The sequence below is a fragment of the Cryptotermes secundus genome, unplaced genomic scaffold, assembly GCF_002891405.2.
Source record: "Cryptotermes secundus unplaced genomic scaffold, Csec_1.0 scaffold721, whole genome shotgun sequence".
Classification (NCBI taxonomy): Eukaryota; Metazoa; Arthropoda; class Insecta; order Blattodea; family Kalotermitidae; genus Cryptotermes; species Cryptotermes secundus.
In genome coordinates, this window is record NW_019733845.1 from 668380 (window position 1) to 689371 (window position 20992).

General features: G+C 38.6%; 1 protein-coding gene across 5 annotated transcripts in view; it reads left to right on the top strand.

Annotated features, from left to right (window-relative positions):
* LOC111868257 (death-inducer obliterator 1) overlaps nt 1-20992 on the top strand; it is a 78395-nt gene that overhangs the window by 13875 nt on the left and 43528 nt on the right. For 4 of the 5 annotated variants that reach the window (XM_023858740.2, XM_033752984.1, XM_023858739.2 and 1 more), the window contains 6 exons: nt 1712-1843; nt 4693-4934; nt 10411-10725; nt 11893-12151; nt 13085-13231; nt 19576-20586. In XM_023858740.2, coding sequence (XP_023714508.1) covers nt 1712-1843; nt 4693-4934; nt 10411-10725; nt 11893-12151; nt 13085-13231; nt 19576-20586 — 2106 coding nt within the window. The remainder of the gene's footprint in view (nt 1-1711; nt 1844-4692; nt 4935-10410; nt 10726-11892; nt 12152-13084; nt 13232-19575; nt 20587-20992) is intronic. The other variant, XM_033752985.1, reaches the window with a different exon arrangement.

Below are 20992 nucleotides of genomic sequence, written 5' to 3' on the forward strand. Positions count from 1 at the left end.
TTTGAATATTTTGTGTTTGGAGAATTGAGGCTAACTCATAACTTTGCGCATATTTTCATGTTTGATAATAAATCACATTTTTATCATAAACAAATTTAGATTATTCTGTGTTGTACAATGCATTTTTCCTCTAAGTTGCAAAGTTCTGTCACTCGCTGACTACTAGCTAGTGACTACCTGAATTTTAAGAGGTGCTGAAAATACTGCTCTTTTACATGCAGACACTAGGTTCTTTAAACAGGTGGAGGTTGACGCAAATTATTTGTGAGCAGCTTCTAAAATTTTGTCTTTTATAGCTAAAATTTAAACTGTTTTCTTGCTTTCACTTCTGATTTGACAATGTGTAAGATGTTTCAGTGACTCTCATGGTGAATATTTGAGTTGTCTCTCTTTTTTCTGGAGCCAGGGTAGCTCAGTCAATATTGTGATGGGCTGGATGGCCAGGGTTCAATTCCTGGCAGGGACAAGAGATTTTTCTCTACTCCACAATGTCTAGAATAGGTATGGGGTTCACCTAGCATCCTCTCCAGTTGGTACTGGAAGCTCTTTCCCTAGGGACAGAGTGGCTGGTTCATAAAGGTGACTGTCCACCTCCATCTAGTGCGAAGGTCAATAATGGTGTAGCTATATCCCAACTCCCCCATATGCCTCCATGGTGTGGTGATTAATTATGCACAGGGACAACTTTGCCTTTTAACATATTTTATTCTCTGTTTGGTCTTAAAGTGTACATTATTATATACAGAGTTCTAGTACAGAAGTGGTGCAGTAGATCTGATTTTGTTAATAAATTTATGAATATTTGTCATGCTTGGAATTGTGACCCTGGAAAGTTTATGGTGAAGTTTGTGTGACAGTTTCTAACAAAACTAGACTTCACATACAATTTGTACAAAATATACATTGATAGTATATCAATCTTTATACATTTCACAGTGATAACACCTAACATACTATTCCGCACTGTTGCAGCCTTAACTATAATCAGTGATAGCCATTATATAATATGCTTTTCAACATAATTTCGGTCTTAATCATTAAGAGGTAAAACCAAAACTGTATATTTACTCATAGGAGGGTGAATAATTTCAGCAGATTTTACAGATAGCACTTTCCATTGTTATTATGGGCTCATATCTAGTTGAAATCATAGTGCTCAGCCAAAAGTCAGTTGTCGCTCGGTGGTAAATGTCCCGTGCATGTAACGTTACAGGAAGATGCACTGTGTAGTAGTAACAGAAGCAGTGGCAGTAGCTGTAGAACAAATAACTAAGTTAGGAATAATAATCCTTTAAAAATTAAAGCTTTTATTCATTAGTATTCTGCTAAGATGTTTTACATTTTGTCATACAGAGAAATTATTTGATTTTAAGTATAGGTACTGTGTTTCTTCTTGGTGGACACCTACTTCTGATAAAAACCTGCTTCTTTCTTACTCTTAACAGTTTTTTATACCAGTATTCCTGTTTTATTTTAATGATGATTTTATGTCATATCTCTTTTTGTTGGTTGATGAAAGAACAGAATTTACATGCAGAGCCCTCCATGTTTGTTTGAATATATTCTTCATATGTTTGTTTCTCTTATTTCATTTATTTTCCATAAATTGTCTTTCTTACAAAATAAAACATCTAATATCTACAGTATTCAGGAATGCAGTTTACTTTTCTATCTTTGAAATTGAACCTTTAAAAGGAATGTTTGTCTGTAGGGCCTAGTGAGACTTTGGTTGATTCATTCCTGGAAATGGATCCTGAACAACTGGAGCGGCTGGAGACAGCATTGCAATCAGAGCAGGCCAAGCAGATCCTTGGTGAGAATGTTACAGCCATGCTAGGTAAGGGTGAGTTGCAATTCACTTATATATTTTCCCATTAATAAGTTGACAAAGATGGCCATGGACTAGACACCTGGCTACTGTTACGAGTATACTCTACTTTACTTGGTAGTTCTGTGTCTGGATAAAGTGTTACTTAGGATCTCTTTGACCCCTTGTGTTTATGTTAAGCCTTTTTGTGGCTGTATAAACACACAAGCCTTCATGTGGAGAATCAGGAGTTAATGCCTCTGAGTAACATAATAAACTGTATATGTGTGTGTGTGTGTGCATGCGTGTGCGTGTCTTATAAATGAGGAATGATCATAATGAGGAAAAGTATCTGCAATGGACCCTATTTAATGTTCCTTAATTAAGGTTTTTCCTCATGTAACATTCAGTTTCAGTGATGCTAAGTCAATAATCTCAGTGTTAAAATTACCTCCGCTTACCTCAGTTTAGTGTTAAATGGGAGTTTCTTTGTGTATCTGACAGTGCACGGACTTAAGATGCCTGTATCAGGATATGCTCAGATGCCCCAAGATTTGAGCTTCTGCACCCAGAGATGTAGCCACAAGGGTGCCTCAAGGTTCCATCCTCACCTCAGTATTGCACAGCTTATCTAGTATAAATGATACCCCCATGGCACCTGAAATCCATCATGCTCTGTGGATGATGCTTGTATATATGCGACAGAGAAGTATAAACAAAAGTTTAAAATTCATTTTCTTTGTTTGGGAGCTGACTAAGTAAGTTACTGCTACATATTCAGCTCGTCAGATAATTGTTGAAGAAGACAGACCTGCCGTGTGAAAACAGTTTCTTCTTATGGCTATAAATCTTGCATCATGTGTTGCAAACATTTTTTTATGAATTCCACATCAGAAAGAGTTTTTTTTTGTTTAATCAACAAATGAACAGTGCCCACAATGTGGAGGAACTATGACTCCCCCCCCCCATCATTCTGGTATGACTTAGTCCCCTTTAATGCTCCCAGTTATTCCTCACAGGGAACTGACATTATTCTTTGTTTTTTTCTGTGTACTTTGAATTGTAATTCCTAGCAGTATTATATTCATTCAAAACAGCAGTAGTTTTGCTACAAATTGAACACAAAGCCTTTTCATTCATAGAAACTCATAAATACTTTTCTGTCTTGTTCTCTTGAAAAATTATACTTTCTGATTCCATTTCACGTATCTTTGATAAAGACATTATATGAGGCGTTTTTGTTTAATCCTTTCACTGCTAGTATGTTAAGTAACTCTCAGTACCCTCTGTGCTGAACTATTTTTTAATAAATCTTTTATAAATAATTTAAGTGCAAAGTATGAAAAATTGTGATAAAATGAAACTAATCTTACCCCAGACAAGGAACAGGCAGCAGAAGTCGCAAAAATGTTGAATTATTCAGTATTTTTCACAGGGGAAAAGTCCATTTAAATCAGGGTTGTCCAAGATGACCAAAAAAGCACATAATTCACTATCCTAGTCTTATCACTATGTCACATGTTGACCAAAGTCCACAACTTTATTTAAAACTATTATAGAAAGCACCATGCACTATACAAAACCATTTTTACTATCCCTGTGAAATACCCAGGTCACATGACCACGGAGTGAGTGCCTTGCTGTGCAGATGCAACCTTTTACATTTCATAAGCTAGAGGGCAGAAGAATGCAGCCATTGAAATGAATGATGCTTCATTACATTCCCAGTAGATGATTCTATGCACCCACCAAGTTTGAATGGGATTGGTGCAAAGAAACCTGAGATTTGAAACTAAAGTCACAATATGGGTTTTGTCGATTGCAGCAAGGATGCCGTGTTTTTCAGAAATCGACATATGTTGACTGCAACAGTGTAAGGGTTAATTTAGTCCAGTTTTCTTTAATTATAGACAACCTAGAGCAACTAACACTGGAAAGAGTTACGTAATTACTTAGAACACCACACACCAAAAGAACAGAACTACAACGTAATAAGTATCATGGAGGATGATATTGATTGATGAGTTTGCTAATACTACTCCTGTTAGACCTCCCATAGTGATCAGGAATATGAAACCTAACGACCATAGGCATGTTGCTCTATCTGATAGTTGTGATCTGTAAACTGTTGCTAGCCAGCTAAAAATTTTAATTCCGGTTGGCACTGCGATGATTATGGTTGCAGATGTGAAGTAGGCTCGTGTGTCAACATCTATTCCTACTGTGAATATGTGTATTTCTGTTTGACAAGTAACTTCACTTCTACCCAAACCAAACCAAAATCGTGAATGTATTAGGTAAAAAGAGCTATAGTACTTATTGTAGTGTATGCACAAATGTTTTGTACAGTTTAAAAATGCATTTACTTTTCAGGTAATTCTTCAACATCACAATCTCCACAGGTTCAGAACTTATCATACAGTTTACAGATTTCATTGTATTTTCAGTACAGACACAATAGTTTCACTAGATGAAAGATTCATAAAATTCCATCTGATATTTACAACACTAGAAATATTCTGAACTTGGTACATATATATAATGTTACAGTGTTTCTGACTGTGGATCTGATATTATATTAATTCAAGATGCATTGTTGTGAGATAAAAACGCAAGTATTTTTTTATTATGAAGTTCCAGTAAGATGTTTGATCTTACAGAAATGTTGGATGGAAGTGGCTACACCATGTTTTATCTAGAGTGAGTTTCACCATAAATAGCTGTTCAACAAATGTAAAATTTTATGTCTAATTGACAAATACTAGACAAAAAGAAAACAGTTTGATGAAAATGTCAAGTTAATTTTTAAAAAGGTGTTAACCATATTTTAAGAGAATTTGTTTTGAATTGCATAATGACTACCATTCCATCTTTATATATGCTAGACATGCTGAGTGTGGAGGAAGAGACAGCTCAGTTGACTGATTCAATTCGCATGGACCACTGTTATACCAATCTGTCACCATCATCTGCACCAACAACTTCAGCCACACCAAACCATCAGTACGGGCCTGTTGGTAGTAGTGATACAGATGCAAGTGACAACAGCTTTGACCAGGAACATGTTCGTCAACCCATTGTTACCTCTTCCACGCCCACACAACAGCCAGCTCGTACCAGAGGCCGAGTGAGTTTTCAGTATTATTCAAACTATGGGGTTTGCTATCTTTTGATCACAACTGTTTTAAAAATGTTTAAAATATTGTTCTTAAAATGATACTGCTAACCAAATAATTTAATCTTGAGCATTTTTAAATTTCATTTTTGTGAAGCATATGGGCTGTACAGAAATTCTTTAGCACAGTGCACAGTGTGTGTGCCACACAGTGGAACGTTGTATGTAAGAGCAGTAGTTACATTCTTTTGTGTGTAAATGAAGGTCTGATGCATGCCCACCAATAGTGTATTGACATTCATTGCAACAGATTGGAGTTCAGTAACGTTGTTTTGCAAGCATGCAGTGATTTAATTTCTTGTAAAGATAAACAACTCAGCTACTGACAACTCTGTGTGTGTGTGTGTGTGTGTGTTTGAGGGGCGGGGGAGAGTTGCTGTGTTCATTGCAGTGGACCCGTGAGTGATATTTAGGTTTGCAGAGCTTGCATGACAGGATGAGTGACCTTGGCTTGGGATATCAGATGACTTCCTTTCCCAGTGAGTTGCTTGTCCAAATACAAACCCATTGTTATGTCTTTGGACTTTTTCATGTGGTATACTGTGAAGTACCAGGTGTACAGCCAAAGAGTGACTACACTGGACGAACTCAAAGTGAAGATTACTGCAGCACTCAGCAGTATTACAAAGGACATGATATAATATGTGTGACAGGAGGTGGACTTCAGATGGGATGTATGCAAGGCTAAAGATGACACTCGTTATGAAGTGTTTCATACCTAACACCTTCCACTTGAGTGTAAAAGAGACTGTTTCAGATGATGAATAAAATACTTCAAACTGCTCCCTCTTATCGGTTTTTATTCCGAAGCTACAGGTGCCTGAAGTCCCAGTGTTCTTGTGGTGTAGCCTGTATATTCTGCTACTGGCAGATGTCATATTTGGGAGTTAGAAATTCTAGTAGGAATCATAACAACAGATGTATATTGGTGTTACGAGTATCTGTGTAAGATGAGAGTATACACAATTTATAATTCTGCCTTGTTCAATTGTATTCTGTGGTCCAGATACCAGGAGTGTTCTGTAGTTTTTGGCTATGTTATTCTTCCATATTTATATTCCGTTTGTAGTCCATGATTTTGTGTTCGGTGTTCTGACTGTTTCTCTGACATGTGATGTTCCGCATTTACATGCAGATCATATAATTTATGTGAGTAAGCTTCATAGTGTTGGGAAAAGTGCCGTACATATTCTGTTTTTTCTTGATTCTACAGATTTCATCTTATGTCCCTCACATGTATTTTAATGTCACAGTACCTTTTGTGGTTTCATGATATGCTTGAATTCTGTGTTTGGCTGTTACCGAGGGCTCAGTGTATGAATCTTAGTGGGTATCCACTTCCTGGTAGTGTGACCCTTACGCAGATTCATCTTCCGCATTGCCAAATACAGTATGCTCCAAAATATTCAGTACTGAAACTCGTACATCTCGAACACACATGTGCGGTTGTTGACGGGGCATAGCTCCAGCCGCACGTGATTCCAGCAGTGAAAAGGAAGGTGTGTTGTGCAGTTGTTGGAAATGGGTCTCTTGACAGAGGAAAAAGTATTCATAGTTGAGTATTATTTCCACTCATATGGAAGTGGTCACCAGACAACTCGCTTCCTTGGTTTTGAGCGGCCAGATGTTATCGTCCAGAAACTGCTGCATAGTACATGTGTGACGATATGGTGTGCCGTCTAAGCACACGGTATATTAGGCCTCTATTTCATTTAGGATGAGGAAGGCAATGCTCATACCATCACCCAAGAACACTACAGGGACATGATGATTGGAAAATTTCTTCAGGATTTGAGAAGATTCTATCGTGCAAAGGGCCTTTACATGAATAGACAGTGGTATCAACAGGATGTCTTTATTTCAGTACTCTATGTCTTGGCCCAAAGTTTGTCAGAGCGATTATAAAATAATGTTTTTTGTTGAGGATTCTGTTTTCTGGATGCAGATTTTCAAAACTGATGAGCCATAACAGGTTTGAAAATATTTTGCCCTTGCATTTTAGTGACAATAGTATATATTGGGACATGTAAGATTTGAGGCTTTCACGGCAGTGACTGTGAAGAAAGTAGTCTTCTGGGATTTGGCACCACATATACACGGTGCCAAATTCCAGAAGACTGCTTTCTTCATATATTGGGACAGTTTACACATTGGAACTAATATAATATCAGATCCCCAAGAAGGGGCAGATATGTTAAACAAATACTTTGTCAAAATAATTGATGATCTCATGGATCGAAATAGTAGTAAAAATGGGAATTTTGCACAGGTGCCGAAACAGAGGATAAATTTCTGTCCAAAAACAGTGTTTCTTTGTCCAGTTACTGAAAATTAAATAGAACGTGTAACAGAAAGTCTGCATAATAAGGTCCCTGAGCAGATAAAATTAAAAGAAATTAACTCTTTTTAAGAGGGACTTAAAATCCTGGCTGTTGAAACATTCCATTGATGAATTTATGTCCCTAAAATTCTGAAGTGAGTGTGTTATGGTTTTAAGTTATGACAAATATCTTGTCCTCACTTAATCTATAAAAGAAAATGTTGGATGTTGGGTTTCTTTTGGTATTGAATTGTTGAAAGTGGGACGATGTATTGTATGATTGATTTGTATGAAATCTGTAGGTAATTAAGTTTCGTAGTATTGCTGACTCATGTATGATATTTTAATATGTAGTAATTGACTTGTTCTATATCTGGAGGTTGTATCTCCAAATATGGATTCTTGGAACAAATAAACTGATTGATTGAACTATATAAGATATGGCTAGATCTGGGAATATTGTCAGATAAATTTTCAACGGTTTCTTCTAACAAATTTCAGATACACGTTTTGGCCCCTTGTCCAGCCTTGCTCCTCTTCGATTCCTCTAAGTAGTCAACTAGCTTGTAGTAATGTAAGACAACAGGGCTACTTTACAGTCTTCACAGTTGTGCCTTTTGTGACAATAATGAGACAAATTGTAACACACAACACTGTGTTGACATTGATTTTGCTTTGAAGATGTGGCATCATTGTAGGGGGGCAGTGAGATGCATTCATCATTGTCAGTGGAGAAGTTTGATGTGGTTTGTCTGAGGGTCTCTCTCTCTCTCTCTCTCTTTTTTTTTTTTGTTATTTCTGTTGTCCTTCCTAATAAAGTTGTTTGTATGTTTAATCTGAAACTCTGTTCTAGAAATGCTGCCTCTTTTTTTTTGTGCTGTGATAACTTATCCAGTAAGCATCACATAGGTCCACTCCTTGAAGCTTGTGAATTGTAATCAGTGACTACTTAGGGCTGGTTGATTTCTTGGTCTGAAATCTATGTTAAAACCAATTTATTACCATGTGTAGCTGTAGCTGAACAGAGCACTGATTTGGGACACCGCATTCAGCTTCAGAATACCTCCATCCTTGCCACCAAGACCCGATATATGGATCGCATCATTAGGGAAGCCATTGAGATTGAACTCCATCCCGACAATATGAACAGAGAGGGGGGTTTTGTCTCAGCAAGTCATGGAAGCATCTCATCTGTTCCCTAACCCCCCCTGGGGCATGACGCCAGATCCACAAGGCCACACAGTCCATGACCGACTCACATAGCAAAACCCCCAGCTTAAGGGTTAATGCCCTCCCACTAACCTTTCCTTTCTCCCCCGACAATATCCTATACCTGCTCTAACCTTGCTCCTGTCCCAGACCCTTCCCCTCTCCCTCTCCAGTGATTTCCCATGTAGACTTGTCCCCTCCCTTCCCTGCTCTCATATAGCTGAGTTTATTCCCAACATTAGTCTGCTTGCACCTGTTCTCAGTGTCTCTTCACTTGTGGATTTTCTTATTTTTCGTTCTACCCTGAAGATGGAGGTGATACGTTCCTCCGAAACGTCGGCTAACACCACATCTACACGGTGCCACATCCCAAAAGACTGCTTTCTTCATAGTCACCGCCATGAAAACCTCAAATCTTACACAGGTTACAAAAACTTTGTAGAAAATTGTCAAATGAACCATCAGTTGTTACCACTTCTTAAATGAATTTATGCCATTATACAGTGACACTGGTTGTTTTATAATTGCAGCAGCCTTAAAAGTGATGTTTAAAACAGTTTCCTTAAGATAATACTGCCAACCAAACAATTGTATCAAAGCCTGTCATATTACACATTGTTTCCAGTAAGGTTCTGTCTTTTCATCCACACATCTGCCTAATTTTTTGTCTTAAAATTGATTTGACCTATTCTGATGAAAGTTTGTATTGATGGTATACATTAAACGGTGTTGGGTGAACTTGGTTATGGTCTGTATTTGTCTGATATACACACAGCTTGGTACAAAACATGACTGGAACTGTTAATTTTCTCAAAAATGACTTATCATATTGTCACTTCAAATCACTCCAAATATTACACATAAATAAAATCTTCTACTCATGCTTTAAATCCTTGCACGCCAGCAAACTTTCCGTGGCTGTCTCCTACCGAGAACTCAGAACTCTGTCACTCAACTGTTGCTGTCACTTCTAGTTCAAATTCACAGCTCTCATTATGCAGCCACGGCATGGACCACACAGAAATCACAGTTCTTTTGTTGATGACGCAGACCACACAGGAAACATGGCATGTGATATGTCATCAGTCCATTGGTGCACTGACTGTCACCTTAGCAACAAGCTGTAAACATGTGTCTTATTGTTGCAATGCACTCAACTGAAGGTTGTTACCAGGTCATTGGCTAGAAACATTCTATCCATCCACATTACAATATAAACAGTTGTTACATGCCTGAAAAATGTGGACCTCATTTATGTCTATAACACTTTTACATGTTTAATATTAGAGTTATACAAGGAAAAATTTGTGGCCATGTAATTCAGTATTATAATCTGATTACCTCTGCATCATTGGATTTGTTTGTGCCATAATATATTCTGATTCCTTGGACCAATTCTGAGGAGCTGACAATCATGCAGCTAGTGAAATTTCCACCTTTTGTGTAAGCTGAAGGTACATTACCATGTTTACAAGACCCTGCCACTAGACTCAATCACGAGCCAGGTAAATACAGTCTGTATCTTCACATCTGGTTTGTTTAAGATTCGTTTTAGTGTTATTCACATATCTGTGCCTAGATGTCCCAACGGATCACTTACCTTAAGGTGCTGTATCGAAAGTTCTATAAGCGTTTTCATCTAAAGTTGTGTAATGCGTGCTATGTGTCCTAGCCATTATCATCCTTGATGTGATCATAGTAGTGGATTAGTATTTGCAATAAATGAACCTCACCACCAAACGAGTACATAAAATAAATGGCCCATTTGGAATATACATTTCCTTCATTTGCCTGTGGTAGAATTGTACAAATGAAGATGTTGAAACCTGGCTGCTTCAGTGTCTATGTCAGTTTGTTTTAGCTTATAGAGTTTTATTTGTTGTCATTATCTTGATACAGGGACGAGGACCAGGTCGTCCAAGGAAAGATATAAGTGCTGTTCGCTCATCACAGTCATATCGAGGATCGTCAAGAGGGACTGGTCGTGGAATTATTAGAACAACAAGGGGTGGCCAATTGGGAACTGTGGCGCCTGGAATGGTCATGGTACAGCAAATCAAGCCAATAAATCCACCTCTGGCACCACCACCCTCAAGTCCCTCTTCTGCAAGTCTTGTTCCACTTATTAAGCCTTTGGTAATAACAGACAGACGTCAGCAGATCACCTCAGCATTAACTGGTACAACAGGTGGCCAAGTAACGGTACAAAAACAGGTACATTTGAGTTTATTCTTGAGAAGCAAAGACTCCTAATGACACTTTCAGGATTGCAGGTTTCTCATCTGAGGTTTGAACTGGAAATCTGAATACATTACATCCTGTTGTTCATGCCATTCAGACGTTGCTGATATTTACATAGTAGATTTTGACAAAACTTAATGTTGGAGATTTGCAATAAAATGATGAGGCAAGTTTAATTTTGATTACATTATATCAGGTTTATAGAAAAGCATCATTATCTCAGAAAGGGCTTATTGTGCAGAAAATTGGTGCATGGTACATAATTAAGATTCCATTAAAAGCTCTAGCATATACAGTGAAACACTGATTTAAATTTTGTCTGGGGGACAAGCTTTTTGTGCCTTAAATGGGGCTTATAGAAAGTACACTAAAATGGCAATTAAGGCTTAATGAAATCAGTAATAAGGCACTGATTGTTGTTCATTTATTAAAGTAAAAGTTATTTTTCAGAATGTGCCCCTCACCAACTTTCCTCTTGAAGAACTGCAACTTTCTGTAGTACTATGCTACTTAATAATGATGGATGCAGCACAGAGCACTTCACAGTTAGATTCTTTGTACCATCTGAATAGTTTTCACTTTCTCACTTATTGTTGACACTTTGCTTTTCAATTCTATGGCCTTCAGAATCACTTCTTAAAAACTGTGACACAGAAACACAACACACAAAAAAACAGTAATCACTTCCAGCTGATATGGAGGGTGAGCAAAGTATGGCTGGAGACAGCCACTGTGTTGCATGCCATGCTAATGATGGCCTTGAGCTACCCAAGGGTGGCCACAAGCAGTCTGGAACTTGCAAAAGAGTTCCTTTCAATGCTAAAACAAGGTCCAAAACATGCATGAAAGTCAGAATTTCAGAAGTAAAATGTAACATTTAAATTGATAAATGTTAAATTGAGGAAAATAATATATTAGTAATATGGAACTTGAGCTGGGGCCACAAAAAATACACCGTAAATTCAGGAAAGTATGAAGTACAGGCTTCTTAAATTGGAGTTTTACTGTCTTCAAAACTTTTTTCAGACTGGCATGTATTTATTAGAATACAAGAAAATGATATGTATGACCATGTGGTTCACAGGTCTGTTCTTGTTTTTGTCATATCTGAAAGCTCATTGGTTGACAATTTATGCATAGGTTGTAGCTGTTCCTGTCTCAGGGGAAAGTGCTCACTTAGTGACCTTAACTGGTGCAAAGTTGGGGCAAATTATGGCAGGTGGCCAGCAGAGACTGTTAATAGCATCTAACAGAACTCTTCAGCAGCAACAGTTACAAAAGCAAAAGAGACCCCAACTACAGAAACAAAAACAACAAATTCTGACAAGTACTGGACCAGAAACTGGTGTCACTACTACAAAAAACGAAGGGAGTCAGTTGCCAGCACAACAGGATCATGGTAATCAAATAAAATATTATATATTTAAATATTCATCTGCATTACTTGAAAATTTATGTGAATTACAGGATTAATTACTAGTAGCTGACATGACAGTTAATACTGAACTTGAAGGTTCAGCACCACTAATTCCAAAGCCTGCCTATGGACATGATTTTGGGTCAGTTCCATCCATCTCTTGTCCACATAAATTATTTCTATAGGATCCATCTTATTGAGTTTGCCTGCTTGTTTTAGTGTTCAGTAAAGGCTTGATTCTTATTGCCAATTCCCAGCACTATTCTTGATTAATTAATGTACTTCATTATTTTGTATTATTGTTTAAAGTGTGTTTTATAGACCTTTTAAAATGGTAACAAATAATTCAAGGCTGATAGCAGTGAAGATTATCTCCAAAACCAACACATGATCCTGATATGAATAAGGTAATAACGGAATGCGAGCCTTTAACTCGTGAATGCACTTGCCAAATATTACTCCTAGAGGCTAAGTGAAAGTGTCATCTCATTACTGTATGTCTGCATTAAACTGAACTGTAGGAAGACATCTTAGTTGGTGAAGAAAGCCATCTTCTGGGAAGTGGCACTGTGTAGAAATTGTGTTAACTGACGTTTCGGAGGAACAGACTGTTGCACCTGCTCTAGCTAGTTCGCTCACGGGTTTCTTCTTGTCTCCTACCCTGAAGATGGAGGTGATACGTTCCTCCGAAACGTCATTTAACACAATTTCTACACAGCACCACATCCCAGAAGACAGCTTTCTTCATAGTCACCGCCGTGAAAACCTCAAATCTTTCATCTTAATTGGTGTCATCTTAAGTGACGTACACTGAATGTAGGCTGTTCATGTTAGCCTGGTATGTTACCGTACCAAAACCACCATCATCATCCAGTGAAAAGGCTTCTTGGGAATGCTTAATTTTTTTTATTTCAGTATCCTCAAGTGTTATACCTGGTATGACAGTTGCTCCAGGGCAGGCAAAGGTTCTTGTGGCAAAAATGCCAACAATACCACCCCAGTTACTGGGAGCAGAGCCATCTACTGGACTCTCTGAAGCGCTGCAGGAGGACAAGTTGCCAGGTAGGAAAATAAATTTTTGTAATATTGTACTTAAGCATCCTGTTGCACTGATGTAAATGCTAGTACATACTGTATATATTACCATTCTGAGTGCAGCTTTTATTTCTATCTTTAGTATATATCGTATCTCACTTTTACATGATTAGCCATATGTGGCCATCATCAGGTATACATTTTCTTGCTAAAATTGTTCCACTGCATGTCGAATTGCATATCAGATGTTCATGTGAAGTTAATTGTAAATCGCTGTTTGTTCTTAACCACTAAAAGTTAATAAAACATTTGTTGACATGTGGAATTTGTTGCACTTGATTTGGTTGTCTTGACATGGGTACTTCCTATGTTCCTCTGTGGTCATAAACGCCACACACATGGGCAGCTAAAGAACGTAACCAAAAATAAAGTAATGTCTACACAGCACCACAACACATGCAATGTGCATGCTTTAACAGCACCCGAACACCCATACAAGCAGCATATACTACGAAGCACCCGTATTGAGACAACTGAATGAAGTGCAACAAATTCCACATTTAACAAATATTTTATGAAATTCTAGTTTTTAAGAACAGACAGCAGTTTATAATTAATATGGCAAAACGTAATTTGACTTGTAGTGAAACAGTTTTAATGAGAAAACGTGTGTACCTGCTGTTGGCTGTATATGGCCAAAATACATCATAGTAAGATAGGACATATCAAAGACAGAAATAAAAGTTGCATTAATACGGTAATGTATAAAGAAATGTTTGTTATCAGATGGGGAACTGGACAGGGCCCTCTTCCGATTTAACTCTTTCATTGTTTAGCTGCATACATGTATGCCTATGTAGTGTCCACTGTCTGCACTATGGTCGTTTGAATATGTATTTCGGCATTCCATAGCTTTCATTTTAATACACATTCTTGGGACAGTTTTATACAGATAGCCATTGCTTTTGCATTGTTTCATGTTACGGAATTTCGTTCATACAAACGTTCATAATGAAAGTGCATACCTCAACATGAACTTGATTATTTGAAATCCCTTTCGACTAAGTACAAACACTTGAAGCAGAACAGAAGGAAATGAATGCAGGAACACCCTGTCAGTATCCCATACAGTCTGCTCTGGAAGGGTGGGGGAGATAAATCTGTAAGTAATTTAATAAACGTTACGTTTAAAACTAGGACTTGAGGACTGCGGTGAAAATGGTCTGTGGCAGTTTCTACGCACAGTCTAACCTGGTGCATTAAGGACTGCCTGATGTGCTCATGAGGTCCAGGTGTTGCTAGATGAGTCTGATACATGTTTTGAATCCACTGCCAAAGCTTCATCTATTATGTAGTGAGTTTGAGTGTAGACCAAGGTCTTCGTGTTCCCCCCTTTGCAGAAACTGCATGAATTGACGTCATGGGGATCTAGCCAGCCAGTGAGTTGTGCCTTCAGGTCCAGTCCAGTAAAATCTGAAGATTTTCCAGCATTTCTCATGCTATGAGGATGTAATGAGCTGGAGTGCCATTGTGCATGAAACTGCATTGTGTTTCTCCCCTGAAGTGGCACATCTAGGAGAGCTGGCATTGTATTTTGTAAAAACTTCTGTCTGTAGAGATGTGCATAGCTGGCAGCTCCTGTCCTTAACATTGACTGAAAACTAATTGCTGTTGAAAGTTGGATGATCCTAATGCATAGGGAGTCTCATTGTTCCATATGCAGTTAGTGTGGGAGAAGAAGATTCCATCTCTTGTTAAATATACTACATGAATGAAATTCAAGCTAAGTCAGGTTGTATCTTGGAAGAGGAGAGATTGCAGATATTTATTTGTAGTTTTAGCCTGCTAACATGCTTCTATTTTTATGGAGGTATTTCTGGAACACTTGTGTACTCTAACCATAATTACTCCACTTTTTTGTTGTTGTTGATCTTTATTTTCTTTCACCTATCTACTTTTCTGTTTGTTTCTTTCTTCCTTTTATCTCTTATTTGCATGCTTGCCTCTTCATACATTTATTCTCTTTTCTTTGGCCATTTGTTTCATTCTTTCTGATCAGACAACATCAATAATTGGTTAAGTTTATTTCTGCAGTGATGCAGTGTATAACAGCTGTAAGATTATTGATATTGATAGTGTTAATTGAATAGCTGGAGTTGTGCCTATTGGATATGATGCTGCTTGGGCCTCAGAGCTAGTCTGGACATTGTGGAGTAGAGAAAAATGTCTTACGTCTGTCAAGAATTGAACCCTGTCTGTCCAGGCTGTAGGCCTTCACTATACCAACTGAGCAGCACTGATTTTCCCCTTAATACAGGGGCTGAAATTATGTGTTGTGATAGAGCTTTGAAAAGTATGCACTTTTTTAAAGCTATGGACAGTTGAAGCAAAGACTGAAATTTTGTATGAAGGTAGATTGTAAATATAGAAACAAATTATGTGTGACATATTGTTTGTATGTCATCATCTACATCTGTGGAAGTGGTGCAGTCCTTGAGATTCTGTTTTGAGAACTGTATTGTACTCAGAATTTGTGTAAGAAATTTGTCCCCAAAAGAAAATAATCATAGTACTCTCTATGTAATATTTTTACAGGTGCAAGCAGAAGGAAAATATTCAGTATTCAGTCCTGTGACCATCACTTCACCAGGTTATCATGTCAACCCATGAGCTAAATTGCATTTTATTGTTGACTTAGGAAGTTACATTATAAAAATATAACATTAATAATATAAGATTTATAAGACTGGAAGTCTGTACAGCTAGAAAGCAGGTTTTATAAGTTTTGACCAGATCTCCATGTTTCTTATAACTGAAGGTTCTAGTGCTGTATCACTCATATTACTTGCTGAAGTGACACAGGACTGAATTTGTAAGATTTGGTATGTATATTGGTTTTCTTGCGTTAGCTATAGTACAGTGTTCAGGTCATGTTCTTAATGCAGATATGTGCACCTTGAGATCATACAGTGCTCAGGTGGTACTGTGGGCTCGAAATAAGAGGACACGACAGTGCTGTAGGTAGGCCGGCTACTTTTTCAGCCTTTCCTGTCCTGCCTGCCAGCCCTGGTAACAGTTCCAGAAGTGATAAAATCAGAGTTGTACTTATGTGCTCAGTTCAAGATTTTATATTTTTCTTTATAACCAGTGATTTACACTACTGATAGAGAAATTTTACTGTTGAAACATGCACATCAGGGAGAAATTCATCAGAAGATTCACGTGTGCCTACAAAATCTGGCATGTCCAAATTTATAAAGAATTGGTGGATTACAGGGTGAAACATGACATTGCCAGAAAACAGTGCTTACAGATGAGAGGCTTCAAGACATTGGGGCACAGTTACAGATTAGCTTTCATTAAATAAGATGATAGTCACAAGAGACAGGTGTGTGTGCTTCTAAGGCACCTAAATTAATGATTGTTTGTCCATGTAGAGTCAAGAGTTATGCATTCGCTTAAACCTGTTGGTGCTCCACAGAGAACTCAGTTTTTTGACTGAATGCTGAAAATTGTGCACAATGGACTTGTTGATCCTCAACTGCTCTTCATAAAAGATGACGCATACTTTAAGCAGTTACATAAATTGTCAGGACACATGAATCTGGAGTAATGAGTATTCTCTCAGTGCACCAGATTCTGTTACTTGACATAAGATTGGGGTATGATGTGTTGTAAATGCTATGTGAATTATTGGTCCATTGTTTCACCAAAAACCTTGAACTTGGACCAGTATGTTAGGTATATATTGGAAATACTTTTTGAACAGCTGACTGATGGTGGGCAGTTTGGCTACCTTCAACAAGACAGTGCTACTGTGCATACTGTATAAAATTCATTCAGAGGTGTTGATGACAGAATCATTAGTACAGGATTGTGGTCTCCAAGATTGCTTGATTTTGGTGATTGTGACCTCTGTGGGGAAAATTAAAAGGAAAAATGTACAGGAACACACCTCACACTGCTGAAGCACTCCAGATAAGGATTTTGATTGCTTCAGTTTTGGCTGATTAACTTCAGTGTGTTTTGCAGGGATTTCATTGAAGATGTGAGGCATGTTTAAGTGCTGCTGGTAACCACTTTGAGCATTTTCTGGAACATCTGGTGTTTTCTTATCATTTTACCTCTCAGTTTCTTCTGCTACTGTAACAGTAGGTTTCAAGCCGCAGAAAGGGGTCGATGTTTTAATAGTGGTTATGAACACACACGCCTCTTCCAGAAGTGACTGATTAGAACTGTTGGAAGGTATGATCGGTGAGGCCTAATAAGTAGCTGTGGCACACTGAAGTTTCCTTTTATTCTGAACACTTTGTAGAAAACATTATATAAACAAAGTGAAACATTAGTATTTGTTTTCAAGAGAAATGAACAAGTTAAGCCTGTTAACCTTTAACGTATGGACTTTTAAATTGCCGGGAGCCCTCTGCGGCCGGTATTTAAATCACCCTAATTAATTAACATTGCAAACTTTCAGAAACAAATACATATTTTCCGTTCTATGCAACATAGAAATACGAACTAAAAACAGTCTGAAAGACAATACAATTTTCTACATATACTCAAAAGGCAGTTTTTACAAACGAAAATTAACTGTGATTATATTTTATCATGAAATGCAAAATATAATCTTTATTATATATGTTATGAAATTCCAAAGGACTTACCCATTGTTTTTTCTTCAACCTTGAATCGTGGTGATATTGTAAATATAGTCACACTATATACAATAATATTTTGTTCAGACTGTACACGAGTTTGAACTGCATCACTTCACAGTTTATGATATACTCTGACGCGGGTGGCACTTCTCAAAGCAGACCACCTTACACAGAGCGACACCACCATTTTTACAATAGAAGAGTGTGCTCCTGTTTTTCTTATTTAGCGAAACACGTGTCTTTGTTTCCCTTTGGTTGGCCAGTGTTGTGAATGTTTCACCTCCAGTTGACTCAGTTGGGCCCCAGATAACCTTGGCCTCCCCCCGAGAAACGCCACTGACCATGATATTTGCCTTGTGTGATTGAAGAATCATCTTGAGGGAAGGGGGTGTCTAGCAAAATCGAATAAATTATGTTGATTGACAAAGGGATACTCTCACCTATTAGTAATACTTGCAAAATATTGATGCAAAGTAATTACGAGGGTCGTACTGAAAGTCATGAGCAGCAATTTTTTGTAAAGTAACATGCTTTATTATTGACAGACCTTTCTTTATTTTTCCATAGAATCGCCACTTCTTTGTACACGTCTCCCAGCGTTCTGGGAGTTTGAAAATTCCCCTTCTGTAAAATTCCGTTCCAGCCATCCAAAGACACTGACGCACTGCTTTCTGAATTGCCTCCCTTGTCTCAAAATGTTGTCCATGCAGCTGATCCTTCACAAATCCAAAAAGATGGTAGTCAGAGGGTGCCAGACCAGGGCTATAGGAGGGGTGTGGAAGAACTTCCCACCCCATCTTTACAATTGCTTCCAATGTGAGGCAAGTGGCGTGGGGGCGAGCGTTGTTATGCAGGATGATGATGTTTCATCCTGGACGTTTATCACCCAATGCACGACGGAGCTTGTGCAGCGTCTGGACATAACAAGCAGCATTGATGGTTTGCCCAGGCTCCAGGAATTCGGCCAGAATAATCCCCTCTGCATCCCAGAAGACTGTGCCCATCACCTTTGCAGCTGATGGCACTGTCTTTGCCTTCTTTTTTGATGGAGAATGCAAATGCTGCTATTCCATACTCTGCCGTTTCGTTTCAGGCTCGAAATGGTGAAACCAGCTTTAGTCACCTGTCACAATACAGAGCAAGAAAAGAATCATCGCCTTCGTGTCAGTATCTCTGCAGCAGTTCTGAGGTGATGGCTTTTCGCTGACCTTTTCTGGTCTTCGGTCAATAACCATGGGACCCAACGAGCACAAACTTTCCTATAGCCCAAGCTTTCAATCATCTCCTGTACTGCACTGTGCCGTATTCCAAATTTTCGGGCTGTTGTGTCCACAGTCACACGCCTGTCATCTTGAATGATCTCATCCACTCTTTCCTTGTTGTGTTCAGTTGAGGCTGTTCGAGGACGACCGCTCCGAGGCTCATCTTCGATGCTGGTGTTCCCATCTTTAAAATGTTTCACCCATCTTCGAACACTGCTTGCACCAATGCACACACTTCCATAAGCACACATGAGACCATTTAGAAGATGAAGTTTGATTATGTTTTGGGTTGTACCATGAAGTGCAGAAGGAAACTGACACATGCTATATTGAGTACTTGTGGTTCAGAATTGTCATATTGAGACAAAGTTGAACTGTTTAGAAAAATTATCTTCATAATATTTCAGTAACTGTACTCTTGAGATTATTATATTGCATTGTGTGTTTTCAGATAATGAAGCTGATTTCACACATTTTCCTGGCCAAGATGAAGAAAATGAGGATTTGGATGCATCTGAAGAAGAGAGTGATGAAGAGCTTGATGCTGATGATGAAGAATATGTGGGCCCTGGTGGAGGCTCAGGCCGACGACGTGGTAGGTTTGGAGCCAAATACAGAGGTGGTAATCGTCGGATGCCAAGGGGAGCTCGCACTAGGGGTAGTGGTCGGTCATGGGATCGTGGAGGTGCTCGTGGTCTCGGCAAGGTGGGGGCTAAGAGACGGGGAGGTCGTGGCCGTGGAGGACTTGGTCGACCAGAGGACATTGAACGGGCCCAGCGTTTAGAGGCAGAAATGGCTGCTGCACTTGCTGCAATGGACCAGTCACCAGACAGGGAATCATTAATAAAATCAGTGGGAAGTGAACGAGTTAGGTTAGACAGGATAGATGCTTCAAGAATTGTAGGAAAACAGGAAGGACAAGTGGAAAATTCAGACCTTGAAATTGGAACAATAAAAAAGGTTGTGAAAGTTTATGGGAAAGGTAATCTAAAGAAAAAACTCAATCTGAGCAAAGATGCAGAAGGAAAGGTGGATGAAGTAACAGAGACTAAAAAGACCCCTGAGAAGCCTGTAACACCGCCAAGTCCAGAAAAGAAAGTCCCAGTGAAAAGTCCAGTAAGGAAACATTCCACCGATGTACTTCAGCCACCATCTGCAACACCACCTTCAACTCCTACAGGCACAGAAGCTTCCAAAATTGATGGTAGGAAAAATTATCCTAAACGTGAAAATCGTAAACCGCCAGCCCACTTAGCAGAAGCTCTTGGACCTGCATTATTTTCCACACCAGACATCATACGTAGGGTTAGCACTGGAAGTGAGCAAAAGGCTACAGCTTCAACTCCAGAAATGCCTCCTGCTGAAACAAAGAAAGATGCAAGGAGTCCATCAGCCCCAAATGATGGTGTGTCACGAGTGAATTTGCCAGAATCAACAGAAACACCCTCCGTGCAAGAGGAAGGTACGTTTCCTACTGTCTCTTATTAACAATTTGATTTTCTGGTTGACAAATGCTTTTCTGTGTGCAGTGATAGGCAGAATGCAATGGATATGGTGCCAGCTGGAATTTACTTATCTAGCTGAGTTTATATCTTGGTCTTTCAGTTCAGTACCTTCTCTTACAGTGCATGTTTTGGACAGCAGGCCTTTTGTTGAAGAATAGTTGGTGTCTGTTGCAGGAAGTACTGGTGCAAGCATAACATGGCTCATTACAAGTGGTAGATTTTATTATTTTAGGAAGTCCTTAGACTCTCCTTCCCCTCCAACTGAAGTTACAATTTACTTGTAAAGGAAGAGAGAGATCCTCCCAATAGACACAGATTTAACTTTGTCCATGTTCCTGGCTCATGTCCTTTGCCTCCCCCCCC